The 18,648-nt window shown below is 42.1% G+C and overlaps 1 protein-coding gene across 2 annotated transcripts in view; it reads left to right on the top strand.

Moving 5' to 3' along the window:
- LOC126474148 (sialin-like) overlaps positions 1 to 18,648 on the top strand; it is a 98,690-nt gene that overhangs the window by 49,564 nt on the left and 30,478 nt on the right. For both annotated transcript variants that reach the window (XM_050101603.1, XM_050101602.1), the window contains exons 5-6: positions 5,550 to 5,764; positions 14,889 to 15,041. In XM_050101603.1, coding sequence (XP_049957560.1) covers positions 5,550 to 5,764; positions 14,889 to 15,041 — 368 coding nt within the window. The remainder of the gene's footprint in view (positions 1 to 5,549; positions 5,765 to 14,888; positions 15,042 to 18,648) is intronic.

The raw sequence follows: 18,648 nt of genomic DNA, 5'->3' as shown, positions 1-18,648 counted from the left end.
CACTTCATTCTGTGAAAATAGGAGTTTGGATTGCAATTTCTAGACGTCGGATTGTGGGTTTCACATTTTTCAACGAACACTAAACGCACAACGATATTGCAGTGATATTCTGTGCCCATTCATAGGAGAACTTGTGTTAAGTGAAATACTGAACGCTTATTTTCAACAAGATGGTGTAACCGCGCATACAGCTCGCGTTTCAATGTCACTGCTTGCTGATGTTTTTGATGATCGCATAATTTCACAGGGACTTTGACCTCCACGATCGCCTGAACTAACACCACCTGACTTTTTCCTCTGGGGTGCAGCGAAAGCAATTGTCTGTAAAAACCGTCCAAACTCTATCGATGAATTGAAAACTGCAATATCCACTTTCACTGCTTCTGTTACAGAAGAAATGTTACAGCTTGTGTTTGGAAACATGATTAGACAAATTGAATTGTGTATTCAACAACAGGGGGGACACTTTCAACATTTAATGTGAAAATCTGTGAGTAAAAATGAATATTCAATAAATTAATAACTTGTATTTCACTGAGTTTCATTTCGGTATATTCACTGCGGCATACGGCAGGCGCGTCTAACAGTCATACGGCACTGCGGAGAGAGTTTTGAACACCTCGTACTTCAAAGTTGGTCGTTGCACCACGAGGGAGGACATCAAACAGAGTAACCCCTTCAGAGACCCAGAGTTTATTGGCTGAAAGTGTGGCTTTCAATTTTTTCTTCAGAGGAGAGGTGATGTTGAGCCAATCCACGGATTCCAATTTGTTTCCGTTTCGAAGTGATGAACTCATCTTTCGTCGCCAGTGACGATGTTCGACAAAAAATTGTCACGATCAGCCTCTTAATGCGCAAGTAATTCCGGACAGATGGTTCCTTGTTGCTGTTTATGATCTTCTGTTAAGAGACGAGCACCTCAGCAGGCACACACCTTTGAATACCGCAACTGGTGGACGAGTGTGTCAGCACTATCAACAGAGACGTCCAGTTGTGCAGCACGATGTTTGACTGCGCTCCGTCGAGGACCTCGAATGAGAATGTCCGCACCTTCCAGCACAGCAGGAGTCAGAGATGTGTACGGCCGGTTAGGTCATGGGAGACTGGAAAGTTTTGCGCGATCTTGTTGCAATGATGGCAGATGCCTCGCTCGCCGACTCGCCGTGCTTTTGTTCACTGCCAGATCTCCGTAGACATTCTGCAAGTGCCTGTGAATATCTGCGATGCTCTGGTTTTCCGTCAAAAGAACCTCAATGGCAGCTCTGGGTTTGATCACACCTTCCTTACAGACGCCATTTTGAGGGCATCTTGTAGCGCCGCCACCAACTGGAACTTCATGAAACTACAGAGAATGAAGCGAGAATCTTCCACGACGTCCTACAACAAATTTCACATTTTTTCAACCAGAATTAGCGAGAAGAAAATGTGCTGCATTACCCACGGAATGTCCTCCATAATTTATTTCGTTCCTTTGTGCTCACGGTTGTGTTCGAGTTAGTGACCTACATGTCTGTCTCTAGAGGTGGGCTTTATTCTTTGTAGAATATGCATTATCACTGTTGCATTACGAAAGTTATTCGTAAAGGCAGAAACATTAAACATATTTATTTAAAGCGTTATTCCCCTCTCTTTTTTCGGATGTTGTTTCGCCGGCATTACAACCCTTTTGTTGATGTGTGCCTCAAATCACTATCGCATATTCTATTCCTTTTAATGTCTCTCCACGGATCAGTGTTAATTATGCTGTATCGTACGTTATTAACACATTTTTCTGTTACTGGGAGTGAGATTAACGCTACTGTCAACTAAGTTAGGGGTATACAGCGGTTTTCTGCCGCATAACGCGCATAATAAATGACGGCAATGGCTTGTAGTTCTGTACTCATTCGGGTAGCATGAGAGCATGAGATCTGTTACCACTAGCGTACGAACTTGTAATAGTAGTATACCAGCAAAGATCTGATGTCGGGCAAAATGTGCCATACAGCATTAGTCTAGTGCGAGCATTACTTCATGACTCGTACTTCGCATGTGCAAGTAAATCGGTTTGATGACCTAAAAAGGGAGAGTATGACTCTCGAAACGCGTAGTTGCGAGTTAGAAGTGGCTTTTTGCGTTTTGTATCCTGAATAAATATGTCGACTGACTCAAGAAACACTATCTGGTGTCCATAATGTTAACATGACGAATTTTTGAATAGTATGGTTGATAGGAACATGATATAGTTATTTCAGGAGCTGTGAACAGAAGACTGCAGCCCGTTTAATGGAATTACGTGTCTCTGTCAGTGGAAACCAGAGGTAGACCAGTTCTCACTATTTGTAAAGTCCTGCTCTCGGTGTTTTGTGGCAAAGTAGATTACTGATGAAATTTTCTGGAGTGTGGTTCAGTCATAAACACCAGTATTTATTTTTACACCCCTAGAAAACTGCTTTGAGCTGTGTAACACAAAGCACGTGCCTAGGTGAGACTTGGCGTTGTTTTTCTCTGCAAATATACTCGTCCTCATTCGGCAGCAACAGTGCCAAGACTCATTTGTGGTTCTGACAGTGAAACACTTCCTCCTTCCTTCATCTGCGATCTCGTCCCATCTTTCTTTCTTCTGTTGGTGGCAACAGATTCCTGGAGTCTTATATATCTAACAGGAAAACAAAGGGTGTCGTTACGAAATACCTGTGCACTAAGCATCAGTCTTCATCTGACTGGGAATTAATTACATGTGGTGTTCCTCAAGGTTCCATCTTGGGTCCATTCCTTTTACAAACATTGCAATAAGTAGCAAGTGAAGTACAGATTTAGAAACAGCTGCTTATCAAACTATCACTGACATTAACAAGCGATTTAAAGCTAATTCATTGTCATTAAACTTTGAGAAGACCCACTACATGCAGTTCAGAACCTGTAAGACATTTGCTTCCAGGACGTGTATAACATATGAAGAAATGCAGATCGAAGAGGTTGACAGTGTTAAATTTCTGGGATTACAACTCGATAATAAATTCAATTGGGAAGGGAATACCACAGAATCGCTTAAGCGCCTAAACAAGTCTGTATTTGCCTTGAGATGATGTCAGATGTAGAAGATATAAATATAAAAAAACTTGCATACTTTCATTCTATTATATAATATGGAATCATATTCTGGGGCAACTCATCAAACTGAGCAAAAGTTTTTAGGGTGCAAAAGCGTGTGATAAGAATAATTTGTGGTATAAAGTCAAGAGCATCATGTAGAAACCTGTTCAAGGAACTTTGTATTCTAACCACAGCTTCTCAGTATACAGTACTGGCCATTAAAATTGCTACACCAAGAAGAAATGCAGATTATAAATGGGTATGCATTGGACAAATATATTATACTAGAACTGACATGTGATTACGTTTTCATGCAATTTGGGTGCATAGATCCTGAGAAATCAGTACCCAGAGAAACCACCTCTGTTCGTAATAACGGCCTAGACACACCTGGGCATTGAGTCAAACAGAGCTTGGATGGCGTGTACAGGTACAGCTGCCCACGCGGCTTCAACACGATACCACAGTTCATCAAGAGTAGTGACTGGCGTATTGGGACGAGCCAGTTGCGAGGCCACCATTGACCAGATGTTTTCAATTGGTGAGAGATCTGGAGAATGTGCTGGCCAGGGCAGCAGTCGAAGATTTTCTGTATCCAAAAAGTCCCGTACAGGACCTGCAACATGTGATCGTGCATTGACCTGCTGTAATGTAGGGTTTCGCAGGGATCAAATGAAGGGTAGAGCCACGGGTCGTAACACATCTGAAATGTAACGTCCACTGTCAAAGTGTTGTCATTGCGAACAAGAGGTGACCGAGACGTGTAACCAATGGTACCCCATACCATCACGCCGGGTGATATGTCAGTATGGCGATGACGAATACACGCTTCCAATGTGCGTTCAACGCGATGTCGCCAAACACGGATGCGACCATCATGATGCTGTAAACAGAACTTGGATTCATCCGAAAAAATAACGTTTTGCCATTCGTGCACCCAGGTTCGTCGTTGAGTACACCATCGCAGGCACTCCTGTCTGCGATGCAGCGTGAAGGGTAGCTGCAGCCATGGTCTCCGAGTTCATAGTCCATGCTTCTGCAAACGTCGTCGAACTGTTCGTGCAGATGGTTGTTGTCTTGCAAAAGTCCCCATGTGTTGACTCAGGGATCGAGACATGGCTGCACGATCCATTACAGCCATGTGGATAAGATGCCTGTCATCTGGACTGCTAGTGATACAAGGCCGTTGGGATCCAGCACGCCGTTTCCTATTACCCTCCTGAACTGACCAATTCCATATTATGCTAACAGTCATTGGATCTCGTCCAACCCGAGCAGCAATGTCGCGATACGATAAACCGCAATCGCGATGGGCTACAATACGACCTTTATCAAAGTCGGAAACATGATGGTACACATTTCTCCTCCTTACACGAGGCATCACAACAACCGTTTCACCATGCAACGCCGGTCAACTGCTGTTTGTGTATGAGAAATCGGTTGGAAACATTCCTCATGTCAGCACGTTGTAGGTGTCGGCACCGGCGCCAACCTTGTGTGAATGCTCTGAAAAGCTATTCATTTGCATATCACAGCATCTTCTTCCTGTTGGTTAAATTTCATGTCTGTAGCACGTCAGCTTCGTGGTGTAGCAATTTTAATGGCCAGTAGTGTACTCATTCCTTAATGAAATTTGTTGCAAGTAATACATCTCTATTTCAACCAATAGCTCAACACATAGTACCAATACTAGGGACAAGAACAATCTACATAAAGACCTAAAATCATTTACCTTGGTCCAAAAAGGGGTCTAATATTCAGGAATACATATTTTCAATAAATTTATAGCAACCGTTAAAAATTTGATTTCAGATAAAGCACGGATTAAACAGAGTTTGAAAGACTTTTTGATAGCAAATTCCTTCTACTCCATAGATGAATATCTTCACACAGACTGTTAAGCCAGCTTAAGTAAAAATCTCTAATTGATTTCAGTTTTGACAGTAATTACTGAAAAACAGTCAGGATTAGGTATTTTGTGTGTGATGGATTTATTAATAGTGCATAACAGTGTTTCATTCTGACAGTGTGTTAATTCTGTAAATATTAGCTGTTCCAGTTTACAGCGTTGTAGTCACCTATTTCGACAATCTCCTGACAAATGATCAGGGTAGTAAGTATTATATTCAAATGTTTTGTTTTTTTATGTTATACTTTCTGACATATTCCACACCCACGAGAATCATCTAATTTTTTGGGTCTATGGAACGAAAACTGAATCTTACGTAATCTGGATGACGAGACTGTCAAGCGGCTGTTACCGTCTGCTTATAACATGTGAAACGTTGTATTTGAGTGGTGCCTTGCTATCTGAACATGGATAAAAATCAAGCCTTTGGTGCTTACTTTCTGGCTGCTCCTTGCAGTTTCGCAAGACTTTACCAAGCACGTCTAAGAAATGATACGCTTGATTCGATTGTGCAGTGAGTATTTCCTGTTGTTACAGAGCTGCTGCGACATTTGTTTGCCGACAGGGATATTTATTGGAACCCTCGTATCCATGGCGGTGACGGGCGTCCTGTGCGAGACCGTCGGTGGGTGGCCGCTTTCCTTTTATTTTTTCGGAGGCGTCGGACTGCTATGGTGCGTGCCCTGGTTCTTCCAGGCTGCAGATTCGCCGTCGCAGCACCCGTACATCGACCCAGCCGAACGTAACTACATCAAGGCTACGATACGGTCAGCTGCTAAGGTAACGTGCGCTTTCACCAGCTCTTCCTGTATCATAAAATAAATGACTACTAAATGACGTTGTAGTCTTCCTGCTGCGACGCTGGTCTTGAGGAGTCGTATGTGACGGTGGCTGATAGTAGTGACAGCTATCGAAAGGCGTTCCACTCCATTTAAAAAAAATGTAATTTGCAAGAAAAACATACCACAAATTCAAGAACCACCCGCTATGCTGTACTTGTGTTGCTGTAAGCACCAACTACAAAGTTTAAAGTTGGTTAAAAAAGCTCCACTTTCTTGAACTTCATCATTATTTTTATATTTATTGTTATCCTAATCAGACACACTTTCGCAGACTCTTGACAGCCACATAACAAGACCACCGTCAAGAAGATCGTGACTGCCATGTATTAACTGCGACGATGCAAATCCTCAGTTACGGGTTGCCTACCTAATGGCTTCCAGGGGCAACAAAAATTAGTCTTTCGATATTTTATATAGCTATTGACTGCATTTAAAACTTTAGAATGCTTTCATAATCTACTCATTAAGAGTATAATCTTATGTTAAATTTTAACACAGAAGACAAGTATTAGACTTAGGAATTGTATTTATGCCTTGACGCAGCTTAACTGACTGCATACAAATTACCCACACTACACTGCTTGACAGTCGCTGAGGGACAGAGTCGTTGTTGGACAGAAATAATCACAAACAATGATGGATGATATGAAATACAGTACATACGTAATAGAGGTGGAGTGGCATATTTATCAAGAAAAATTATGTATATTACACCACATGGGAATGCAGGGAACAGACACAAATAACGTTCATGTTTGACACAGGTCAGACTCCCAAAATAAAGGTCGATATCGAACTCTCAGTAAGGAATATGCCCTCCTCTGGCATTAATGCACATTTTACACCTGTTATTCGTGCTCGACGGTGGATAATGTACTACTTCTTTCTCAAGGCGGTTTTCAGTTCTTGCACTGTTCGGGGTAGGGTTGTCAATTAAGAAACACGTCTGCCAAAAGCATCCCAGGCATGTTCAATGTCTATAGCGCTTAGGTTTGAGGAGTGTGCAGGTCATTCCATACGTTCAATATCTTCACTTTCCAGTGTGTCCGACTCCTCAGCTGTTCTGCGTGAGCGGCCGCTGTCGTCCGTAAACAAAAAACCGGTACCTACCGTCCGTTTCCTTCCCTCCCACCCCCCCCCCCCCCCCACCAACCCCCTGTAAACAAAACAGATGGACTATAACGTCTAGCCCATACCATTGACGTTCGTAAACATTATAAGGCGTGTAATGTGTTCCACTCTCTCACTCTATCTACACACTAGCTGGTGGCCAGAATCACATGCCTCAGTCAAGCAGTATTCGTCGCAGAACATCACTCTGGACCACTGTTGCTGACTGCATCCAACACACTCATTACACCAGCGAACTCTTTCTCGACGACAGAGTTGGGATGCATTAAACAGGCTTCCGAGCATAGAAACTCGCCTGATTTAATCGCCGTGAAATGGTTCTGCCAGAGACGAGTGTACTGATAGCGGTTGCAAGGCTACAGCGATCTGCCTGGGAGTGAAATGTCTGTTCCTTTTCGCCACTAGGGCTACGCATCGATCCTCTTGCTTGGTGGTCCATCTATGACCACAGCCATGCTTTTGCATAGCATTTCCACCTTCAGGGGCCTTTTTTTAAATCTCGAGATGACACTTTTGGACACAACACACCCATTGCTGAGGCCACAGCAGTGACACTTTGACCAGCTTCGAGATGTCCAAATGCTCGTCCATGATCGTAAACACTCAAACGACGTCTTGCAGACTTGTCATATCACACGAAAATGTAGTAACCGGTTCTACAATCACTTCCGTCAAACACAGTACTGTATGAACTGTCGAATGCATACAGAGCATTCGTGCACAGGCTTCGCTGCTGTTAACACATCCTGCCCAGCACATTTCCTTTTGCTGTCATTGGTCGGGTGTTCCGCAGCAATTGTCGGTTGTTCCTCAGCAACTATCAATGATGATGATGATAATGATGATGATGATTGGTTTGTGGGGCGCTCAACTGCGCGGTTATCAGCGCGCGTAGAAAGTCCCGATCTTTACATCTACATCTACATTTATACTCCGCAAGCCACCCAACGGTGTGTGGCGGAGGGCACTTTACGTGCCACTGTCATTACCTCCCTTTCCTGTTACAGTCGCGTATGGTTCGCGGGAAGAACGACTGCCGGAAAGCCTCCGTGCGCGCTCGAATCTCTCTAATTTTACATTCGTGATCTCATCGGGAGGTATAAGTAGGGGGAATTAATATATTCGATACCTCATCCAGAAACGCACCCTCTCGAAACCTGGACAGCAAGCTACATCGCGATGCAGAGCGCCTCTCTTGCAGAGTCTGCCACTTGAGTTTGCTAAACATTTTCGTAACGCTATCACGCTTACCAAATAACCCTGTGACGAAACGTGCCGCTCTTCTTTGGACCTTCTCTATCTTCTCTGTCACCCAGTCCTGGTACGGATCGCACACTGATGAGCAATACTTAAGTATAGGTCGAACGAGTCTTTTGTAAGCCACCTCCTTTGTTGATGGACTACATTTTCTAAGGACTCTCCCAATGAATCTCAACCTGGGACCCGCCTTACCAACAATTAATTTTATATGATCATTCCACTTCAAATCGTTCCGTACGCATGGTCCCAGATATTTTACAGAAGTAACTGCTACCAGTATTCTCTGACTGTAGCTGTAAAATTACGTCATAGTACGACACATAGTTTAGCAGGTATTACGTCATAAACATTGAGATACATGAAAATCTTTACTCGGTCCAATCTCGCCACTTTCATGAATGATGCTTAAATGATGAGGACAACACAAACAACCAATCCAAGAGCGGAGAAAATCCCTAACCCGGCCGGGAATCTAACCCGGGACCCCGTGATCCAGACGCAGCAACGCTAGCCACTAGACCACGAGCTGCGGACAGCAACTATCAAGCAGTGTGTATTAATCCAATATCAGAAAATGAGAGCTAAGTGCAGCTTCCAACAAATATTGCACAAAATTTTAAACCGTTACTAAACCTTTTGTCGCTGGTACCCTCCCCCTTCCCGCGCCCCACCCCACACCATATGGTTCAAATGGCTCTGAGCACTATGGGACTCAACTGCTGAGGTCATCAGTCCCCTAGAATTTAGAACTACTTAAACCTAACTAACCTAAGGACATCACACACATCCACGCCCGAGGCAGGATTCGAACCTGCGACCGTAGCAGTCGCGCGGTTCCGGACTGAAGCGCCTAGAACCGCTCGGCCACTCCGGCCGGCCCCACAGCATAATGAAAGGAAAAAAAAATTATGGCTTACCACATTTCCGCTGCTCGTGCACTAAAACTGCACCATCAAGCATGACGTTTTGATATATTACTTCTTTACGATTAACTTTATTCGCAACACGTTTTGCAGACAGTACTCACATATATCTCTGACTGTAGCTGTAAAATTATGTCATAGTACAACACATTGTTTAGCAGGTATTGCGTCATAAGCATTGAGATACATGAAAATCTAGCTTTTCTTTGAAACGAAGCGGAAATTACCCAGACAATAACCACCCACTGCTTGATAATGAGCGGATTTATCGACCTGCAACGAGCACTAAAAATAATTTCAAACCGTTTCTAAACTTTTTCTCACTTACATGCTTGACGTCAAGTATTAAATACATTAACTCATGACACGTTTGAAGATGTTTTATACATGGGAGTTGGATTCTTAAAAGAATTGGGGGTTTTCTGGTTAAACGCTTATTTTCGTTCCTTGTATCTTAAAAGAAAATATATATCATTAAATGAATCATTGATACGAGTTTTAATTTCCGGCAGCCTTTCCCGCCAGTTGGTAGAAAATGACCTACTGGTTTTAAAAACTGCACTTTACAAAATGTTAATTACATTAGCTTCTACATGATACCGATAGGGCAAAAAATAAAGATAATGTTTTTAATTTATCAAGAACATAATATTAAGCATTATGCTGTCAGTTTTCATTGAGTGCAGATTCTGTTGTGCCACTACGATTTAAATCTAGAAATCTATGTAGTCTACCTTTTTAAAGAAATATTTTAATATTAAAGTTGATATTTAAAATGGAATAAATTATTCTTTTGCATGTGCTTGTTATGTATACACCAAGCGCGTTCTATTGTTTATCTGACGCCGCTGATGTTCCCTTAGCAAATATGAACGTAAATTACGATTTTTGTACTTTTAATAATACAATGTGGAACTGTTGTGCATTTTTGTACTAATCTATTGCCATTAAAGCCTTGAGTTCGAGTGAGTCATTACTTCATTTTAGTCAACAATGAGCATTAGTCGGACAAGAACTAGGACATAAAAAAGCATAAACGAAAAGATCAAGGAGTATATAAATAAATTCGGAGATTATTTCACGAGCATGAAAGAAAATAGAATGCGTACAAAATAACGGATTATCCTCCAGCAAAGAAAAGACCAATAGGTTGACCAGTAAGAATGTGGGGAGATGAAATAAAAACTAACCATAGACAATAGGGACACTGAACAAAGTACATAAGTGGCAAATGCCTAACATGTGAAGGAAGAAGAAGTAGTTTTATGTTACAAGAATATTAAGGATAAAAAAGAGATAACTAAAGAAAGAATATGAAGTGACAAGATTGCAGCTGGTCAACAACGTATCTCTTTTGTGATCTTATTAGAAACCTAGGCAGGAATTTTCAAGCTTAGTATCATGGGAGTACTAGTATAGGTTCAAGTTATATAAAATCGCTACCATGTCATATACTGACAATTTAATTGAAGAATTTTCCCTCAGCTCAGTCAAAGTGGTATAAGATACTGTGTCATCACGACCTGTGTGTGTTCATTTCCACGGCCACGCCGTTGGCCCGGGTGGGACTATTGCTATGCGACTGGTCTGGCATTCGAGATAACTGTGGCTCAAATCGCCGCCCCCTCACCCGTATTATGTTTTCCATGGTTAACATTGTTGGAACACGTGAGGCAATACTGACCTTACGACTTATCTTAGACGAAAGATTAAGGAAATGCAAACCCACGCTTCTAGCATCTGTAGACTTAGAAAAAGCTTTTGACAATGTTGACTGGAATACTCTCTTTCAAATTCTAAAGGTGGCAGGGGTAAAATACAGGGAGCGAAAGGCTATTTACAATTTGTACAGAAACCAGATGGCAGTTATAAGAGTCGAGGGGCATGAAAGGGAAGCAGTGGTTGGGAAGGGAGTGAGACAGGGTTATAACCTCTCTCCGATGTTATTCAATCTGTATATTGAGCAAGCAGTAAAGGAAACAAAAGAAAAATTTGGAGTAGGTATTAAAATCCAGGGAGAAGAAATAAAAACTTTGAGGTTCGCCGATGACATTGTAATTCTGTCAGAGACAGCAAAGGACTTGGAAGAGCAGTTGAACGGAATGGACAGTGTCTTGAAAGGAGGATATAAGATGAACATCAACAAAAGCAAAACGAGGATAATGGAATGTAGTCGAATGAAGTCGGGTGATTCTGAGGGAATTAGATTAGGAAATGAGACGCTTAAAGTAGTAAAGGAGTTTTGCTATTTGGGGAGCAAAATAACTGATGATGGTCGAAGTAGAGAGGATATAAAATGTAGACTGGCAATGGCAAGGAAAGCGTTTCTGAAGAAGATAAATTTGTTAACACCGAGTATAGATTTAAGTGTCAGGAAGTCGTTTCTGAAAGTATTTGTATGGAGTGTAGCCATGTATGGAAGTGAAACATGGACGATAAATAGTTTGGACAAGAAGAGAATGGAAGCTTTCGAGATGTGGTGCTACAGAAGAATGTTGAAGATTAGATGCGTAGATCACGTAACTAATGAGGAGGTATTGAATAGAATTGGGGAGAAGAGGAGTTTGTGGCACAACTTGACTAGAAGAAGGGATCGGTTGGTAGGACATGTCCTGAGGCATCAAAGGATCACAAATTTAGCACTGGAGGGCAGCGTGGAGGGTAAAAATCGTAGAGGGAGACCAAGAGATGAATACACTGAACAGATTCAGAAGGATGTAGGTTGCAGTAGGTACTGGGAGATGAAGGAGCTTGCACAGGATAGATTAGCATGGAGAGCTGCATCAAATCAGTCTCAGGACTGAAAACCACAAAAACAACATGGTTAACATGAATAGACTGAGGTCAAGGCTGGGAAGGTTCCTTTGAACATGACCCGTCCTCCATCCTTGGCCATACAATGCTTGTGCTCTTCCTTTAGTGGCCTCGTCGTCGATGGGATATTAAACCCAAATCTTTTGCCTATCCTTTTTCCGTACAATGCACTCAAAATGGCATTCTAAATCTTGTTTTTGACACATAACAACTTTCTTACTTTCACACCAGAACATTGGCAATGCTAGAAAATACCGCCAAAACTCAAAAACAGACACACAACTTGGAGCCTTCTGGCAAACCAAAGGAACTAGTGTGTCTTCTACATTTGGCAGGAACGATGTCGGTAGCTTTCCAGCCACTATAATGTCGATATGACTTCATAAGTAAGGGATACAGAAACAGATGGCTTTGCACATTGGCAATGGTAGAAAATACCGCCAAAACTCAAAAACAGACACACAACTTGGAGCCTTCTGGCAAACCAAAGGAACTAGTGTGTCTTCTACATTTGGCAGGAACGATGTCGGTAGCTTTCCAGTCACTATAATGTCGATATGACTTCATAAGTAAGGGATACAGAAACAGATGGCTTTGCATGTCTCATACAAGGCTGTTTGTTTCCACCGGATATATCCATGTCCGCTTCTTTTTCCCCTAAACCAATACCATGTCTTTAGGTTTCTCCAGATTATACCTCTAGACATTTTTCGAATTAATAGCTCTTCAGGTTTGAGAGTCATGTAGCCGACTGAACGAAATGTACCTGTTTGCCCTCCTCTCGAACTGCTCCACCTTAACTATCAGTGCTGAACGTCGCAGGTGACGGCAAGGGAGAACATAGCCAGCGACAGGGGAGGGCAACTCCCTCCTCCTCCTCCCACCTCCACGTCATTTACTAGAAAGAAAAATCTTTGCGGCGTGAAATTCATGCTGCTCTCCCGAGCAAATTTATAAATTCAATATTACACTGAAGAAAACTGGCACATCTAATGGATGTTCACTTTTAGCTAGTTAACCTACAGGAATTTACGGTGACGTGAAATCCAAGAGCCGTTTCGTCACCATTCACATCGTGAAACTAACACGAGCCCCTTCCCCCTTCTCCCCCCCCCCTCACCTTCCCCTCCACCGCAGCTCAGAGGACACATCTTAAATACGCTGTTGGGCTGCGGTGTCATAAAACGGCAACGAATCAACCACACGGAAATGTCCCTCTCAAATGGCGTACATAATCCGTAATTACGCATATCGAACCAGAAAGGATAAGAAAAACAACATTTCAGTTTAAGGTCACGTTGACAAAGTGGTCATCAGAGACAGAGCAGGAGCTTAGGTCATGGAAGGATGAGAGAGGAAATTAGATTAGATTAGATTAATACTAGTTCCATGGATCATGAATACGATATTTCGTAATGATGTGGAACAAGTCAAATTTTCCAATACATGACATAATTAAGTTAATTGAACAATATACTTAAGTTAATATAACAACTTTTTTTATTTTTGTGTGTTTTTTTATATTTTTTATTTTTTTATAATTTGTTTTTTTTTCTTAATTTATATCTAAAAATTCCTCTATGGAGTAGAAGGAGTTGTCATTCAGAAATTCTTTTAATTTCTTCTTAAATACTTGTTGGTTATCTGTCAGACTTTTGATACTGTTTGGTAAGTGACCAAAGACTTTAGTGGCAGTATAATTCACCCCTTTCTGTGCCAAAGTTAGATTTAATCTTGAATAGTGAAGATCATCCTTTCTCGTAGTATTGTAGTTATGCACACTGCTATTACTTTTGGATTGAGTTTGGTTGTTAATAACGAATTTCATAAGAGAGTATATATACTGAGAAGCTACTGTGAATGTCCCTAGATCCTTAAATAGATATCTGCAGGATGATCTTGGGTGGACTTCAGCTATTATTCTGATTACACGCTTCTGTGCAATAAATACTCTATTCCTCAGTGATGAATTACCCCAAAATATGATGTCATATGAAAGCAATGAGTGAAAATAGGCGTAGTAAGCTAATTTACTAAGATGTTTATCACCAAAATTTTCAATGACCCTTATTGCATAAGTAGCTGAACTCAAACGTTTCAGCAGATCATCAATGTGTTTCTTCCAATTTAATCTCTCATCAATGGACACACCTAAAAATTTGGAATATTCTACCTTAGCTATATGCTTCTGATTAAGGTCTGTATTTATTAATGGCGTCATACCATTCACTGTATGGAACTGTATGTACTGTGTCTTATCAAAATTCAGTGAGAGTCCGCTTACAAGGAACCACTTAGTAATTTTATGAAAGACAGTATTGACAATTTCATCAGTTAATTCTTGTTTGTCAGGTGTGATTACTATACTTGTATCATCAGCAAAGAGAACTAACTTGCCTCTTCATGAATATAGAATGGCAAGTCATTAATATATATTAAGAACAACAAAGGACCGAAGACTGACCCTCGTGGAACCCCATTCTTGATAGTTCCCCAGTTTGAGGAATGTGCTGATCTTTGCATATTATGAGAACTGCTTATTTCAACTTTCTGCACTCTTCCAGTTACGTAAGAATTAAACCATTTGTGCACTGTCCCACTCATGCCACAATACTTGAGCTTGTCTAGCAGAATTTCATGATTTACACAATCAAAAGCCTTTGAGAGATCACAAAAAATCCCAATGGGTGGTGTTCGGTTATTCAGATCATTCAAAATTTGACTGGTGAAATGGGCCACGACCTATTCAAAGAAACCATCCCTGCATTTACTGTGAACCACCGTTCTCTGAGTTCATTGTGCTAACCATTGCATTGCCGTGCTCGATGCGTTGAACCAGAACTCAGAAAATCGTTCAGTTGTACTTTAATTTAGAACCATACGAGCATTACTGAGGAGCGGATAGTGGAGTGTGTTGCTTCTTTGGTGTTGCAGAAGAACCTACCTGTGCCGTGGAAGAGCATTATGTCAACGCCAGCTATTTGGGCTCTCGTCGCTATCATGGTTACTTTCGACTGGACCTTCTACCTTCTCATCACGTCGCTGCCACAGTACATCGCCCAAGTGTTGCACTTCGATATCCGCAGCGTGAGTGTTCTAGCACTACTTGTTCCATAACTGAAAAAGTGACCTGGAGTAAAACAGATTTCTATATCGTACTGTTTCCGCTCTGCAAGATGATCTCTGTTTTAAAATGTATGAATAATGCTAATATACTTTTCACGGAAGTTCGCAGAAATTTACCTTAGCGGAGAGAGGTCCTAGACTCTAGAGTGGCGTTTTCTGAGTAACCCAGTTGGCGAGTTAGGATATATATCATAATACAAGAACTCACTTTTATAGGAGACATAGAGAACTTATTGCATCTCACAGAACTGGTTAACTTCTAGACCTACACTGTTCCAATGATCCCAGACATCAAGCATTTATTTGACATTTTGTTGAAGTGTGAATGTAAGCAGCGCGGGTTAGAGAATATGTTTCCACACTACTGACATATTATTTTGTGCCTCAATCCCCTCCCTCAAACATTAGTTGCCGATGAGGACTTGGTAAGTCCTTCAAAGATTTTGTAGTTAGGCGCCTCTGTCACTCGCCTCAGCTGGACGTACCAGGTGGCCGCATGTGTCGCATGTTTCTTAAACCTGCTCCAAATATAAGAAAGGCGAGTCTAATTAATAAAAGTTACAAGCTATAGCTCAAGGAATAGCACCTCCTCACAATGGGGTCATAAAGGGTAAGCCGAGACACTGTATTATAGAGCGTAGATTTCGTTTCTTTGTGAGTCATTCCCACTCTCATGGTTTTGAACTCGCTGCTGTATGGTTCAACAAAGGAAGGTGGAGAAAAAGCCGCTCTTTGTGGTATGCCGACTATCACAATTGTGAAGTTGGCAACGAGGCGTAACCCAGTTGTTTTGGTAATCAGCATCTCCCTTTCAGAAGTCTCTAAACCATACTATTGAGTACAGTTTAGGACCCACATCTTATATGCTTTTCTAAGGTGTGAGAGGTTTCCAGAATGAGATTTTCACTCTGCAGCGGAGTGTGCGCTGATATGAAACTTCCTGGCAGATTAAAACTGTGTGCCCGACCGAGACTCGAACTCGGGACCTTTGCCTTTCGCGGGCAAGTGCTCTACCAACTGAGCTACCGAAGCACGACTCTCGCCCGGTACTCACAGCTTTGTTTCTGCCAGTACCTCGTCTCCTACCTTCCAAACTTTACAGAAGCTCTCTTGCAGGAGTGCTAGTTCTGCAAGGTTCGCAGGAGAGCTTCTGTGAAGTTCGGAAAGTAGGAGACGATGTAGTGGCGGAAGTAGGGCTGTGAGGACGGGGCGTGAGTCGTTCTTGGGTAGCTCAGTTGGTAGAGCACTTGCCCGCTAAAGGCAAAGGTCCCGAGTTCGAGTCTCGGTCGGGCACACAGTTTTAATCTGCCAGGAAGTTTCATGTGAGATGTTTGTTTACTTATTATATGCACACTCCAAGAAGACTTTTGCGGAGGCGGTAGACAGGACAGCTGAATCAATAGAAATCATATGACATCCATTGGTAATAAATGATTTCTGACAGTATTTAGTGCGTCTACATCTAAGAGAGCATAAATGACACACTGAGTTAAAGAAAAAGTGGAAACAATCATTCATCGTGCCATCCTGGGTGCTTTTCTTTGCATTTCGTGGTCACTTCTTACAGCCTGACGCCTAAGTGCCATGCTCTATATAGTTCTAAGTCACCCTGTGGTATCCGTTCCCATTCTTCAGTGACGGCCCATGAGAGTTCTTCGAGAGTTTGTGGTGGAACACGACGACCACGTACACGTCTGTCAACCACGTGCGTAAGAAGGGACTCACCGCCTACCATTCCATTACTTCAATGTCCAGGCTTCGCAACACATTTCTACTGATGCCCGCCGCCTGGGTCCTGGCATTAGAAGGAATTCAGAGCCACCACCGTATACAGCAGCCACCACATGGTCCAACAGGATCTGTTGGATGCACTGCCTGACGTTAAGGCGAATATGGACAACGACAAGATCCGTCTGGCTGTCAACACTTAAGTTTCCCCACAACATTACAGAACCTTGCAAATCTGTCGATTTCCTGGACACTCTTTGGCAGGTTCCTCTCGCTACGGGTCTTCGTATACGAACACGGCTATCACCTTGCGTCGGAGGATATCTGGACTCGGGTGTGAATAACACGATTCGCCAGTGACGAAGTTGTCGGTGCACATGGGAATGACAGAACTGAAGGTGAGCTGCAAGATGTTGTCGTGTCAAGTGGGGTACTAGAACAGGACGTCTGGATTGTAAGTTCCTTTCTCGTAACTGGTTTATTATAGTCTGATAGGACATAGCGGCTCCAGTGGCCCTTCAGTGTTCATGGTGTTGAAAAAAGGGAAAATCATCTAGAAAACTGTAATAATCTATTTATAGCAAATTTTAAAAGACAAAATTTTCTTAGAACCTAGAAAAATTAAAGTTTCGTACAAAATCGACAATGCTGTGCATACTGTAGACTATAAGGTTGATAAGAGCCTGTGCTATAATCATCGGAGCTACAGTTCATTACTTTAAGAAAAACTGTTTTTTGCAACTTTGCCTTTTTTTGGCCATTTTCGCCATATTGGATCGAGTTTAACGAAAGAGAAACTCTATTTAAAATTTAATTTCCTATACGCTCATATTTTTTGTGTGCGTGTCGTAATTTTTACAAATTTAATATTAAGCTATCACAGAATGCTTGGACTAAAAGACTTTGCTGAAATTAAGCAAGCACACCTACTGTGTAACATGACCGAATTCTTCGGGGCTAGTACAACGGTCTGCCACGTGAAAATGAACAACCCTGCGCCGGCTTCTAACCATCAGAAGCGGGTACCGTGAATTGCCACAAAAAAGACTGAGGACTCTGTTCAACACTGTCTTGCAAATTTTTTTTGGAAATTTGTGATAAGTTCCTAAGGGACGAAACTACTGAGGTCATCGATCCCTAGGCTTGCACACTACTCAACCTAACTTAAACTAACTTACGCTAAGGACAACACACACACCCATGCCCGAGGGAGGACTCGAACCTCCGACGGGGGGAACCGCGCAATTGTGGCAAGGCGCACCAGACCGCACGGCTACCCCGCGCGGTTGTCCTGCAAACGTTCAGTACAGCACAAAGACGCTGCTCCACCAACAAAAACGGAGTAATTTCATGTGACCATGTGACAACCAAAGAAACATAAGTTATGCAGCACTTCTTAAAGCCTCGGTACTCCTGGCCGTGGTCGTACACGTAATAATATAATTCTCCAACCTTACGGTCTAGAACATTGGCAGTCATTTCTTGGAGCATACGAAATTCTGTAATGTATGAAAAAATTCTATACGCCAGCTTCCAGAGAGACAGGGAGGTGCAGGTGCCCTATCTTGCACCCTCTCTATGCCGCATCTGAGGATGAGTCTGAGTTCCCCAAAAACTATTTAATGTAAATAAAGTATTGTTACATAAGTGACTTCCCACAACCATAATTCATTTAATATAATGTCACGGTGTTCAAAGATATTCATAATGGATAATATTAATATACGTTTTATAAAAGGTCTGCCACACTCCTACAGTATGTTAGTGAGATGTGGGTATACGGAGTAAGCTGTGGTAAAAGTTACGTGGAATGGCAATTATGTAACTTTTCTGAATAAAT

This window comes from Schistocerca serialis, chromosome 4 (assembly GCF_023864345.2).
Source record: "Schistocerca serialis cubense isolate TAMUIC-IGC-003099 chromosome 4, iqSchSeri2.2, whole genome shotgun sequence".
Classification (NCBI taxonomy): Eukaryota; Metazoa; Arthropoda; class Insecta; order Orthoptera; family Acrididae; genus Schistocerca; species Schistocerca serialis.
The sequence above is the reverse complement of the archived record's forward strand: the minus strand, read 5'-3'. Positions and strand labels throughout refer to the sequence as shown.